General features: G+C 45.4%; 1 protein-coding gene across 1 annotated transcript; it reads left to right on the plus strand.

Moving 5' to 3' along the window:
- Nucleotides 1-66: 66 nt before the first annotated feature.
- On the plus strand, nt 67-8,588 carry LOC107393803 (opsin-5). Its single transcript, XM_015972421.3, has 6 exons — nt 67-1,123; nt 1,323-1,528; nt 1,645-1,744; nt 1,862-1,966; nt 2,056-2,279; nt 7,881-8,588. The coding sequence occupies exons 1-6, from the start codon at nt 994-996 to the stop codon at nt 8,364-8,366; spliced, it is 1,251 nt and encodes a 416-aa protein (XP_015827907.3). The 5' UTR covers nt 67-993; the 3' UTR covers nt 8,367-8,588.
- The last annotated feature ends 4,299 nt before the right edge of the window (nt 8,589-12,887 follow it).

Consider the following 12,887-nt stretch of genomic DNA (forward strand, 5'->3'; position numbering starts at 1 on the left):
CGCAGTGATACACACAATTACACAGGTGCTGGAACTACTTTCTGCCATGTAGAGAACGACACTTCCTTTTATGGCGCATCCTTTCTTTTTATGGTCAGAATCTTTTCCGGCAGAACTTTTGAACGAACACGTGGAGCGACAAGAACCTACCAAACAAACGAGGGCGCGAGGAACTCGAGCTGCGCGTGAAACGTTTTCACTAAAGTCACCGAAAGGAGAGCAGAAACCTCATTTGTATGGAAGACTATGGGGTCATTATCATTTATAAAATGACAAATTATTATGTTTATAATGTTTTTAGACATTGATTAGCTAAGTCACGCCCATTATGGTCCACGTGTCCCCTACTGTCATACAAAAAATGTCTGTACAGAGCAATAATAAAAAATTTCTTTGATCCCGTTTTGTATGTGCCTAGATTAAAAATGCACTTTTTGATTCCAACAAAGCGCTTATTTAGACAGGTGCTTTTACTTGCCAACATTAAAGTGAGTGGGCACACTAAGGATGTCTACGCTTATGAGGTGTTTCTCAGATGAACCATTTATCCGTGGCCTTTACAAATTTGGTTTAGGAAAGCAGCTCAGAAACTGCATTGGCCTTTTGGGAAAAATGGTTTTGAATCCCAGGACCCCACTAAATTAGATCACTTTAGATCAACCAACATTAGATTATTTTATGTTAGACCAGCTGACTGTGTGCAGGATACCAGTCCCCCTCTGATCCAGCAGGATTCCAAAGGGCCCACCCTGAAACATTTACAACTACAAGGGACCAAACAAAAAGCTGATCAGATCGTTGAAACAAGCCGAAGGACAGACTGACACTCTTAACTGCAGATTAGCTGACCAATCAGAGATCAGGTTCCACAGTGACCTGCTGAGTGATGTCCTGTTGCTGATCTAAGAGTTGAACCAGGATCAGCTGCTATATTTACCTCAGATTAGCAGTGGAGAGCATTTAAATACAAAACATGCAACAGAAAACACAGACATGTCGTTCAGCAGTGTTGCAGCAGCCGGTGCCCCCTGGAGAAACCACAGCTTCAATCTGGGAGGGGGCAGGGACCCTCCTTTGTCAGACCAAGGAGAGACCATCATCGGAGTCTACCTTCTGCTGCTGGGTGGGTACACCACAGCACAACACCAAAATGCATACCACACAGGACTCAGGAAAACAGGAACAAGTCAAGTTTTACTTAGATCACATTTAATTTTAAAGTTATAAAACAGTTGGTGTTGCTCAAATTTCTGAACAAAAAGCAGAAAACAACCCACCCACTCACTGAGACGAAAATGACCCATCCTTTTGTCCTGGCTCAGGTTGGATGTCCTGGTTTGGAAACAGCATTGTCATCTTTGTGCTGTACAGACAGAGAGCCTCTCTACAGCCCACAGACTACCTGACCTTTAACCTGGCCCTCTCTGATGCCGGCATCTCTGTGTTTGGCTACTCCAGAGGCATCATTGAGATCTTCAACCTGTTCCAGGACAGCGACTACCTCATCTCCTCCATCTGGACATGCCAGGTACTGCCCATCTTAGTCACACCCGTTATCCATCCATCCATCCATCCATCCATCCATCCATCCATCCATCCATCCATCCATCCATCAGCTGTTGATGGGTCATTTCTCTCCTTCAGATTGATGGTTTCTTCACTCTGCTGTTTGGCCTGAGCAGCATCTACACGCTGATGATGATCAGCATCACCCGCTACATCAAAGGATGTCACCCAAACCGAGGTACCAGCAGCAAAAGGACATGGTTCTGCTAGTTTATCCAACCAGAACTAATAGTCCATAAACTGACCCAGACCATGAACACGTGGAGTTTACATGAATGTTTCTGTTGTATTTGAGCATATCTTGTCACTGGGAGCAGTGTGTTCATTTGTTTGCTGCTCGTCTGGATGGCTGCTGGGTTCTGGTCTGGGGCACCACTGCTTGGCTGGGGTAGCTACACAGGTAGGACACCCAGCACATGCTGCTGTATTCCATCCCAACCCCTTCCTCTTGAAGCTCCCTCCATCTCTCTTTTTTTTACCGCTGTGCAGACCGAGGATACGGCACCTGTGAGATTGACTGGTCTAAAGCCAGCTATTCCATCATCTACAGGTCCTACATCATCTCCATTTTCATCTTCTGCTTCTTTGTGCCTGTGCTCGTCATGCTCTTCTGCTACGTTTCCATCATCAACACAGTAAAGAGGGGCAATGCCCTTTCTGCAGATGGGGATCTGACAGACCACCAGAGGAAAATTGAGAGGGACGTCACTGTTGTGAGTGTTTTAGTTCTGTTGGGTTCTAAATCCACAACCTTTAGGCTATAGGAGAAGAGATCCACCAATAAAACTAAACTGTTGCATTCGCCAATCTTCTGGCTAGTCAGAGTCACACTATCAAAGAGTCAGGAGAAGTCATGAGGATTAATGTGCCATACATCCAGAGAATTATCCTGACTCCAGACAGTCTAAATCCTGTAGAACTGGAGGATTTATCTCCCAAAGCTGAGCAAAGTCTGAGTGAGGTCCTACAAGCTGTGATGATCTCTGCTCTCTCAGAGTTGTCTGAGAAAGTCACCCCCAAATCAACATTTTTTGCTGATAAACTATATAAACGAGTGTCTGACCATGCTGTAGACATCTATCCATCCATTTTCTTATCCGGAGTGGGGTCGCGGGGGCAGCAGCCTAAGCCCAGACTTCCCTCTCCCCAGCCACTTGGGCTAGCTTTTCTGGGGGAATCCCAAGATGTTCCCTGGCCAGGTGCGAGACATAATCCCTCCACCGTGTCCTGGGTCTACCTTTAGGTCTCCTCCCGGTTGGACGTGCATGGAAAACTTCACCAGGGAGGCGTCCAGGAGGCATCCTGACCAGATGCCTGAGCCACCTCAACTGGCTCCTCTCGATGTGGAGGAGCAGCGGGTCTACTCCAACTTGACGGGCGACGGTGGCACAGGAGTTAAGAGCTCGCCCCGTAATCGGAAGGTTGCAAGTTCAAGTCCCGCTCAGTCTGTCGCTGTCGTTGTGTCCTTGGGCAAGACACTTAACCCACATTGCCTGCTGGTGGTGGTCGGAGGAACCGGTGGCGCCAGTGCTCGGCAGCCTCGCCTCTGTCAGTGCGCCCCAGGGCAGCAGTGGCTACATCGTAGCTCATCCCCACCAGTGTGTGAATGTGTGTGTGAATGGATGAATGACTGATTGTGTTGTAAAGCGCCTTGAGGGGTTCCAGGACTCTAGAAGGCGCTATATCAAATACAGGCCATTTAACCCCTTTTGGATGACCGACCTTCTCACCCTCTTCTTCTCTAAGGCTGAGCCCGGCCACCCTACGGAGAAAACTCATTTCGGCCGCTTGTATCCACGATCTCATTCTTTCGGTCACTACCCAAAGCTCACTTTAGTGCATCTTAGTTCAAATTAAAAATTTCTGCCTAAAACTGTCAGATTTAAATCTGCCATAACTATTGGCTACGCAGTACCCTATGACATCAGCTGGTACCATATGATGTCACAATGCCATTGTGAGCCTGTGTATGTGTGTGTGTGTGTGTATTTCTTAGTGGCTCCGCCCTCTCAGTCTGCCAGGAAACAGCATTTGTTGCATTTTTCACACAGGAAGTGGGGAGTGGAGTAAGACTCTGGTAGGAGGTGACTTGCTCTTTAAAAAAAACAAGGCTGTAGAGGATACCAAGCAATAAGCCTGATTAGCTAAGGTTCTAGCAACCAGATTAAACAGTCATGACTAGCCTCGTACTCCCTAACCAGGTTGGCTTTCTCCAGACTTGTAGCTCTGCGAGTAGCAGTAGCAGCCCCCAAAAGAGCCCTCTGTTCTTTCCCAGGAAAGCGTTTGTCAGAGTAGAGTCCTGCTCTCTATCCTGTGTGTTGGAATCCTTTGGGGTTGGCCCAAAATGCATTAGTTGGATCAAACAACTATAACAACCTAAATCCTTCACTATCAATGAACTGTATGATATCTTAGTCCTTCCCTCTTTACAGAGGTAAGAGACAGGGCCGCCTGCTGAGCTCGCTTCTCTTTACTTTGACTTTGGAGTCTTCAGCAGCAACAATATGCTGAGATCATGATTTTCTAGGTTTCCAAATTCACAAATGTAATCATAAGTTGATGCTTTATGTTGATGACAGTATCACAGCCAGAATGTTCTCTTCCTCTTGAGAATCATTTGTTTTTTAAAATGTCTGGATATACAGTTAATCAGTCAAAGTCTCCTCTTGGCATCTTTTGGGCCATTCCCATCTGTACCGGGTCGGCCCGGGCCGGGTAGCCCCAGTCGGCCCCAGCCTGGCCCGGTTGATTCCACACATCCTTGCCTTAAGCCCATGTGGGCTGATTCTACCCACCAATGAGAGGCTTGCTCTAATGGAAGGTGTGAATTTGCTGTCAGCAGTGGGTGTGTTGGCCCTGGTCGGCCTGAAGCAGACCCCCTCGAGAAGAGGGCTGAGAATGAGCCTTGGTTGGCCCGGAAAAATACCAGGCCACCCAGATATGTAAACAACCTACGCTACCCGGCCCGGGCCGGCCCGGTACAGATGGGAACGGCCCATTTTTGGCCAAAAATCGTAGCAGGCCTTCATTAGGCGCTGAATATCTGGACGTCACAGGACCCCATTTATTATCCGACTTAGTTCAGATTCTTTCTGAACCCTTATTGTAATGGGTATAACCAGAAGACCCGGAAATTCAGGCAGAACGCAGCAGTAAAACGTTAAAGAAGGTTTATTTAAAATGTGGGAGAATCTGGGAATCCCAGAAGATTCTGATGATAGGAAAACTGGAGACGGAGCAGCGTATGCTGCGATGACAGGGAGAGGGGGCGGGACTGTTGGCGCCAGCTATGGGAGCTTCTCTTCGGTCTGTGGATTCAACTCCTCTCCTCAAAATGACAGACAATTAGTACAGCCCACAGAAGTTCAAGTATCCAAAAATCCCATGTCAGAGTGAGGTACAGGCAAGGTCATACACAAACAGGCAGAAGTCAGCAGTACTTATCAGGGGGTTGAGCAGGGATCAGTAGTCAAAGGTAGAGCCAAGGTAAGGGTCCAGATGACGGATGGGCGAGAGAATCCGTGGACAGAAAACGTGGTGAAAAGTCAAACGGCTTGGTTGAAAATATCGCTGGAGTCTCTACATGGCACAAGGCTGTCGATGATCTGGCAGGGAGACTTCTTCTTCTTTCTTCTTCTTTAGTTTAAATGGCGGGTGGCATCCAACTTAAGCTGGGCGGACACTGTGCGACTTTTTCACTCGTAGCACTCAGCTTCAGCTCAAACTGTACGACTTCCTCGCAGGGCAGATCTCACGAGTCATGTGCTCACACTGTTCGACCCGGTTCTCGGATGCGACCTGACTGCTCACACCATGGACGTAATTTTTTTAGGGGGACAGGGGGGACATGTCCCCCCCACTTTTTCCAAAGTCAAGTTTTGACCCCTGCACTTTTTACCATCCAAAAACAATATTACTTTATATTAAATTGACACTGGTTGAGCGCTAGGGCCAAGCGGAAAACAACCATTTGTGTTGAAGCCAAGCCCCCACAATGCGGCTCAAAAATTGACTCCAACCCGGAAGTACCAAAAATTGCAGTTCCACCCTCATCCACTAGGGGCTGGTGTCAGAAGCGAGCAAATCCTCATTGACTCTCATGTTAAAAATACCAATTTCACAGCAGAAATAAACATGTTTACAGCCTGGTACCAAAACATGTTTTTGGTTTAAATGATCTAGTTTACACTCATGACAACTCTGAGGGGGGTGAATTTTTTTCTCACTCTTCTGTTTAAGTGTATTAAAAGCCTAAAATTCTGTATAATTAATGAGCATCAGACCCACGTGACCACAGAGCTAGCTCCGTGGAAAGGCCTCAGTAGAGCCTCAGTCTGGCCTGGAAACTGCTCCGGGATTTTGAGTCTCTGTGTTTGTGTATTCTTGTTTGGATATTTTTGTGCAATTGTTGGACAAAATGACTTGCTGTGGCATTAATTGCACTAATAGAGCGTCCAAGGAGTCTCCACTTCATTTTTTTCGGTAAGTAAAATTATATTTATGTATTTTAGGTCACTGCCGAGCTGAGCTTAGATTTTAACATGTACTGTTTAACCATGAAATTTAAATGTAATAGGGTAAAACCCAGTGCATTTAACATAATGCTGCACTTTAGAAAATGGGTTGAAATATAACATGTTGGTGGAGCTGGGTTCCCACTATCGGCTTGTGGAGCTCTCGGGAGACCGATGTTTTCCACCCGGTTTTACCCAGCGGTCAGCCCGGCGTATCTCTGACTCAGAAGCTCTGGTGTTGTGCACAGTTAACTCCGGTTGTCACGTGGGTCCACCATGGTGGACGGCAAAAGCATGTCAACAGTGAGCAACACGAGTACTAAACAAAGGGAAAAGTAGAAACTGAAATTGTTTTTGCGATCAAAACAAAAACAAAACTGCTCCAGCATTCCTTCCACTAGTTCATGCCCAGTTCAGTTATCATCAGAAGTAGCGCATCTAGCGGAGCTCATAGAGAGCGGTATGCTAACTAGCTTACCAACGTTAGCTTACGTTCTCTCTGCAGCTGTTCACCGATGTAAACATGTTGCTGACTTTGCCTAAATTCAACCCTCTGGATTTCAAACTTTATGTTATAAACAGCGTTAAACTTCCGGATCCCTACCAGCTTCTGTTGCTGGTGGTGTTACCGGGTTCAGCTGCTGCTCTCACACCGGAATGAGAAGATCTCTGAACGCCGACGCTCATATAAATAAATAACGTCATTTTAACACAAGTATGCATACATCAGAGCTTTAATATTGTTAGTAATTGTCTCGCTTTACACTACAGTGGACGGGGCGCATCAGGATTATCAATAACTAGTTTAAACACATCACATTTATCCCTGTCCCTGTCTTCCTCGTGAAATATATGAACGTTAATTTTACCCGCTAAAAACATATTCGCTCCTAATCTGAGGGCTGCTAGTCTGCTTGAAGCAGCAGTTCATCTCCGTCCTCAGTCTCCATCAAAGTTATTAAAAAACAAAACGAGTTGAGTTTACATCCTTGTCTGTTAGTGCAGCCGACCACGCAGCAAGCTCAAACCATTTTACTGTCAAATCAACTCAATAAAAGCCATAAAAGGCTACAAACTGGCTTGTTTCGACTACCTTCTCAGGAGTTTCTACGGGCGTAAACGGTCTTTTTGCCGTCCATCATGGCGAAGGGGGCAGTCTCATGAGTGGCGTGACGTCATGTGCAAAGGGTCAATAGGGAGGCTAGACACCTGGCCACACCTGAAGATCTCTCGTGTTAATCCCAGTCGGCTACACCATGCCTGTTTTTTGTTTTTCCTTTTAGTTTGGTTTTGGTAACTCCACTCTGTTTTTATTCAGATGCAGCCTCTGATGATTTATGATTGGTATTTACGTTGGAACGGCTCTTCTGAAAACAAACCCCAATTTAATTAATTAATCAATTAATTACTTTAATTTAATCTTTAATTAATTAATTACTTAAATCTTTAATTAGTTAATTAATTAGTTAATTTTTTATTTAATTTTGTGCTGCATTCTTGGACCAAGTCACTCTTGGAAATGAGATTAAACATCTCATTGATATTTTACCTGGTAAAATAAAGGATTATATCATTAATATCTAAGATAATCATCATGGTAGTGTCAATCCAGTGCTGATACTGACATTGTTTTTGCTACTATTGATACTGGAGTTGACCCACTCACCCCTTGAACATTCATCCTTTGGGACCATGTGACACTGACTAACCAGAACATTGATAAACAACCTTTTTTTTAAACCTGTTATTATAATTTTCTACAAACGTTCAGCATAATGTAACTTCTGTGTTTACCTCCAGGTTTCTATAGTGATCTGCACAGCCTTCATTCTGGCATGGTCTCCATATGCTGTGGTGTCCATGTGGTCTGCCTGGGGCTTCCATGTGCCCAACCTCACCAGTATTTTCACACGCCTCTTTGCCAAGTCTGCCAGCTTCTACAACCCTCTCATCTACTTTGGACTCAGCTCCAAGTTTCGAAAGGACGTGGTAATTTTGCTGCCGTGTGCCCGTGAAGCCAAAAACAATGTCAGACTGAAGCGGTTCAAACCAAAGGCAGATGTGCACGTTAGGCTCTCTGCAGGAGGTGGAGCCAGACGCAATGTTCCCCTCAACCGGTTGGAGAAAAGGTACTCGCCCATGAATCTGTCTCCTCAGGTGATGGCCCCAGAGTCTGAGAAGGAAACCCCACTTGACCCGCCTCCACCAAACAACAAGTTGGTCTACTATATAAATGTGCCCCTCCCCTCAGAGGCCAGCTCTGAGTCTGAATGTGTGAGACTCTAAAGGACTCACCTGACCAGGATGAAGAACTGGTCTTTATCTCAGAGCCAAGCGTTGCCCCAGGCCAACAGGTGGACTAATGCACTTTTACCTGATTTCATCCATCAGACACCAATGACTACTGGATGTCCTGAGACTGATTTATTATACAAAGCTGGGAGTTTAATGATCCCTGAGAAATTAATAATCCAGTTTTAGTTTATCACCATCACCATCACCCCACCCTCCCACCCCAAACGGACTCATACTACCCATGGACACAGTTTTGACTTTAGAGGTGATGGGGGTGGGGGTGGGGGGGGGGGGGGGGGGGCACAACTGGCAACCTTTCTCAGTGGCCTAGTGGTAGTGTGTCCGCCCTGAGACTGGGAGATCAGGGTTCAATTCCTGGTCGGGTCATACCAAAGACTTAGAAAAAAAATGGGACCCAATGCCTCCCTGCTTGACACTCAGCATTAAGGGGTTGGATTGGGGGTTAAACCACCAAATATTTCCCGAGCGCGGCTGTGTCTGCTGCTCACCGCTCCCCCAGGGGATGGGTCAAATGCGGAGAACAAATCTCGCACACACACCTTTGTGTGTGACAACTAATGGGACTTTAACTTTTAAAAGTATACAAAACATATGTAATGGGAAACAGGCTTCAACATAAGCGGTTGTTTTCCGCTTGGTCCTAGTGCTCGACCAATGTCTATTTAATACAGAGTAATATTGTATTTAGATGGTAAAAAGTGCAGGTGGCAGAAATTGACTTTGGAAAAAGTGTGTGTGTATGTGTGTGTGTGTGTGTGTGTGTGGGGGGGGGTCCCCTCCTGTCCCCCCCCCCAAAGCTATGTTTATGTTCCTACCTTCAGGCTGGAGGTACTGGTGTGAAATGCAGGAACTCCTGAGCCGATAACCCCGAGCTGTTTGGCTGTTAGTCTGTTTTTGTCTGATTTGGGATTACCTAAATCTATAATCTACCAATGACTGCTGCAGACAGCTAATGGAGCTCATCATCTGCATGAGTAGGTAGGTACATAGTAAACATGAGTTTATGTTTCCTTACAGTTTATATTTAGATTGACTGGCTGTTTTTCATGCATCTAATTATATATTTACACCTAAATAATTCCTTTGGCATCCAGTGGGCAGGAGAGTAGAAATTCCCCCCCCCCCCTTAATGACGTTTGTCACTGTACAGATGACAATAAAGTTTTGAATATGAATTTGTTGTTTGTCATCATTCAGGGTTTTTGAAGCTGAAACGAGATTTAGCAAAAATAATCTGAATTAAAGCTGCAAGCAGCGTCGTTCGGCCCTCGCAGCTCTGCGCCGCTCCGGCCTGGCCGGCAGCCCGGGGCACCAGGCTACGTCTGCGAAACAGAAATGTCAACCACCCCGACACCAGAAACTGCTAAAGGTCACCTAATCCGCACCTCACCCTGACTCAGCATCCCCTTTGAGCCCACCATTATATTACACGTCTCACCACTAGGGCATACTCTATCTTTACCACACTGGTGGTGTGATGACAGAGACAAACTTTAATGCTTTTCTGACCAGGTTTTTTAAGTTATTGTAGGTTAAATTTATCTAGAGGGCGTTGTGGCCAACCACAGAAAAATCCCGTTGAGGTCAGCTTTGGTTGACAAAGATGGTTTTCTGTTATTTTGGCATCAATCAGACACTGTGTGTTCTTTCTAGAACCAGTGAGCTGAAAGGGGCAGAGCTACAGGGATTAAAACCAACAACCACATCAATGTGTTTGGTGCAGTCACGTGATGCCACAAGCCAAGTATATTGCCATTCTGACTTTGTCTTTAGAAGTTAATAAAGTTTGAACCTATCTAGGGGTGCTGTGACCATTTACAACTAAATCCCATAGCGGTATCTTTGCTCATCAAAGATGGTTTCCTGTTAATTTGGCATCAATTAATTGTTGCATGTGTCATCTAGAGACAAAAGGCTGTAAGTGGGCAGAGTTAAAGTGATTTGAACAAGTGAGCACATACATGTGTTGATTGCAGTTGTGTGATGACTCCCATCAAGTTTAATATAGTTTGGAGCTTTTTTACAGAAGTAACAAAGGTTTTATGGTATCTAGGGGGTGCTGTTCCAAATTTAGGAAATATTCCATGAAGAAGTTTGTAGGTTGATAACAGTCATTTGTGTGCAGTTTGGTGTGAATTGCATCATGCATGTGTTATTCAGGGCCTAATATCTGTCAAGGGGCGGAGCTAAAGCTATATCTACCAATTACCACATGATTGTGTTGGGTTCCTTTGTGTGATGACATATGGCAAGTTTGATGCAATTACGACCTCTTCTGTAGGAGTTGTTACAGTGTTAAAGATATGTAGGGGGCGCTGTGGTGATATTACCCAACGTTCACCAACTGTTTGTGCCTCGTTGGCTAAAGGGCATGATTGTTCATTGCCATGTTCAGTCTCGGGCAGATCGGAGGCTGTTTGTGGAAGTTACAGTCAAACGTAAGGTCATGGCGTCACGCCAGAATTCGCCATGGCATCAAAGTCCCTCCCTATCTGGAAAGCTATCAGATCTGAATGGTCATTACAACATCATGAAGACAGTGCATGACCTTAGTGTCATGTTGACTAAATTAAAGGGGACAAATATGGGCATTTCACCATAAAACAATAGACTTCCAATAGTCAGGGGGCGGGGCTTAGGTGATGTCAGCTGTCCACATTATCATTGTCTTCAGATGTGGTCAGTGATCACACAGACAACGTTTGATATACGATCTGATCATGCACATGGGAGTTAAGTCAGGTAATGTAATGGCGAAAGGTCAAAGTTTGAGGCTTAGCCACGCCCACACCTTGATACTTATTTAAAATCCGACGGTTGAATTTTTTCCCCTTTGTCTTAAGAGTACATAGCAGATGTTTGAAGGTGATCGGTGAAAAGGGCGACGGGGCTTCAAGGTCCAAACAACATGTGCGAAAACCACTAAAGCAAGTACTTGGACCAAAATGGCCGACCTCCTATGCGACTTTGCGCTTGGCTCCAAGAGACTTTTTTGTAGGTCCTGAGACACTACATTAGTGTACCAAATTTCGTGATCCTCAGTCAAAGCTTGGCTTGGGGCTGACAGTTTTAATGGTCCTAGGGGGTGCTATTTCAGAAAATAGGCCACACCCACAAACATCACCTGTCCAGTTCTATTGGGGGTCAGACTCGGATCACTCACCAGACATTTTGTGGCGATGTCACGATAATTGAAGAAATGAGAGGCAAACGTATTGCCATGGCGTGATGGCGAATTTCGCCATGCTCCCAAAGCCCTGCCTTTTTTCGAAACCTGCTAGTACTGGAGACCAAGTGACCTCAACTTGTCAGCTGCTATTTGCCAGAGATTGTTGGTGATTGGGTAAAAGGAGTCCAATAGGGAGCTGTGAAAAAAAGAGTGGTGTGGCGACAGGTCAAAGTTTGAGGCTTAGCCACGCCCAATCCTTTATACTTATTTAAAATCCGACGGTTGAATTTTTTCCACTATGTCTTAAGAGTATATAGCAGAAGTTTGAAGGCAATTGGTGAAAAGGGCGACGGAGCATCACTCTCCAAACAACGTGTGCGAAAACCACTAAATCGAGTACTTGGACCAACATGGCCGACTTCCTGTGCGACTTTGCACTTGGCTCCAAGAGACTTTTTTGTAGGGCCTGAGACACCACATTAGTGTACCAAATTTCGTACTCCTCAGTCAAAGCATGGCTTGGGGCTGGCAGTTTTAATGGTCCTAGGGGGCGCTATTTCAGAAAATAGGCCACGCCCACCGGATGTTCACATCAAATTTTTTAGGGGGCCGGACTAGGATCACTCACAAGAGGTTTTGTGGCAATATCTCTAGAAATGACGAAATGGGAGCCAAACGTAAGGCCACGTCGGTACGCCTGACTTCGCCGCGCCGCCACAGCCCCGCCTTCTGGAGAAAACTCCCATAAAGTGACGCCAAGCAACCCGAACTTGTCTTCAGTTACCTGCTACAAATATGGGGTGATTAGTTGAAAGGGCGAATTTTGGACAATTTCCCAGTAAAACTTGACCTTTTAAGGCCTGAGGGGGCGGGGCTTATGTGACATCATCAATCAACCATTCATTTGTCTTCGGGGGCGGATGACGATTGTCCATAGAAAATTACTTTAACTGTAATTCTTTCATTTATGAAATTATAGCAATTTGAATTTTTTTGGCGAGTGCTCGAACTTTGAGGCCTGGCCCCGCCCCTTCAGTATTTACGAAAAGTCAATTTTATTTGCTCATTTGATTCGTCCATCGCTTCTGTTCGATCACACACTATTTTTGAGACGATCGTGCGTAAAATGATCAAATTGTTCAACCAAATGTAGACCCTAGAAATGGCCAAAACGGGGTCGAAATGGCCACTTTAGTCCAAAATGGCCGACTTCCTGTTTGATATTGACCATGGGTGCAAGAGGCTTTTCTGTGCGTATTGTTGAGTTCTACAAGTGTACCAAATTTCATAACTCTACTATGAAAAAAGGTCAAAGCGGAGGG

Source organism: Nothobranchius furzeri, chromosome 6 (genome assembly GCF_043380555.1).
Source record: "Nothobranchius furzeri strain GRZ-AD chromosome 6, NfurGRZ-RIMD1, whole genome shotgun sequence".
NCBI classification, from domain to species: Eukaryota; Metazoa; Chordata; class Actinopteri; order Cyprinodontiformes; family Nothobranchiidae; genus Nothobranchius; species Nothobranchius furzeri.

Excerpts from the sequence above, each read along its gene's own strand:
- LOC107393803 (XM_015972421.3), top strand. The coding sequence starts at position 994 with ATGTCGTTCAGCAGTGTTGCAGCAGCCGGTGCCCCCTGGAGAAACCAC. Across the intron at positions 1,529-1,644 it reads CCTCCATCTGGACATGCCAG|ATTGATGGTTTCTTCACTCT; the intron begins GTACTGCCCATC and ends TCTCTCCTTCAG. Across the intron at positions 1,967-2,055 it reads TGGCTGGGGTAGCTACACAG|ACCGAGGATACGGCACCTGT; the intron begins GTAGGACACCCA and ends ACCGCTGTGCAG.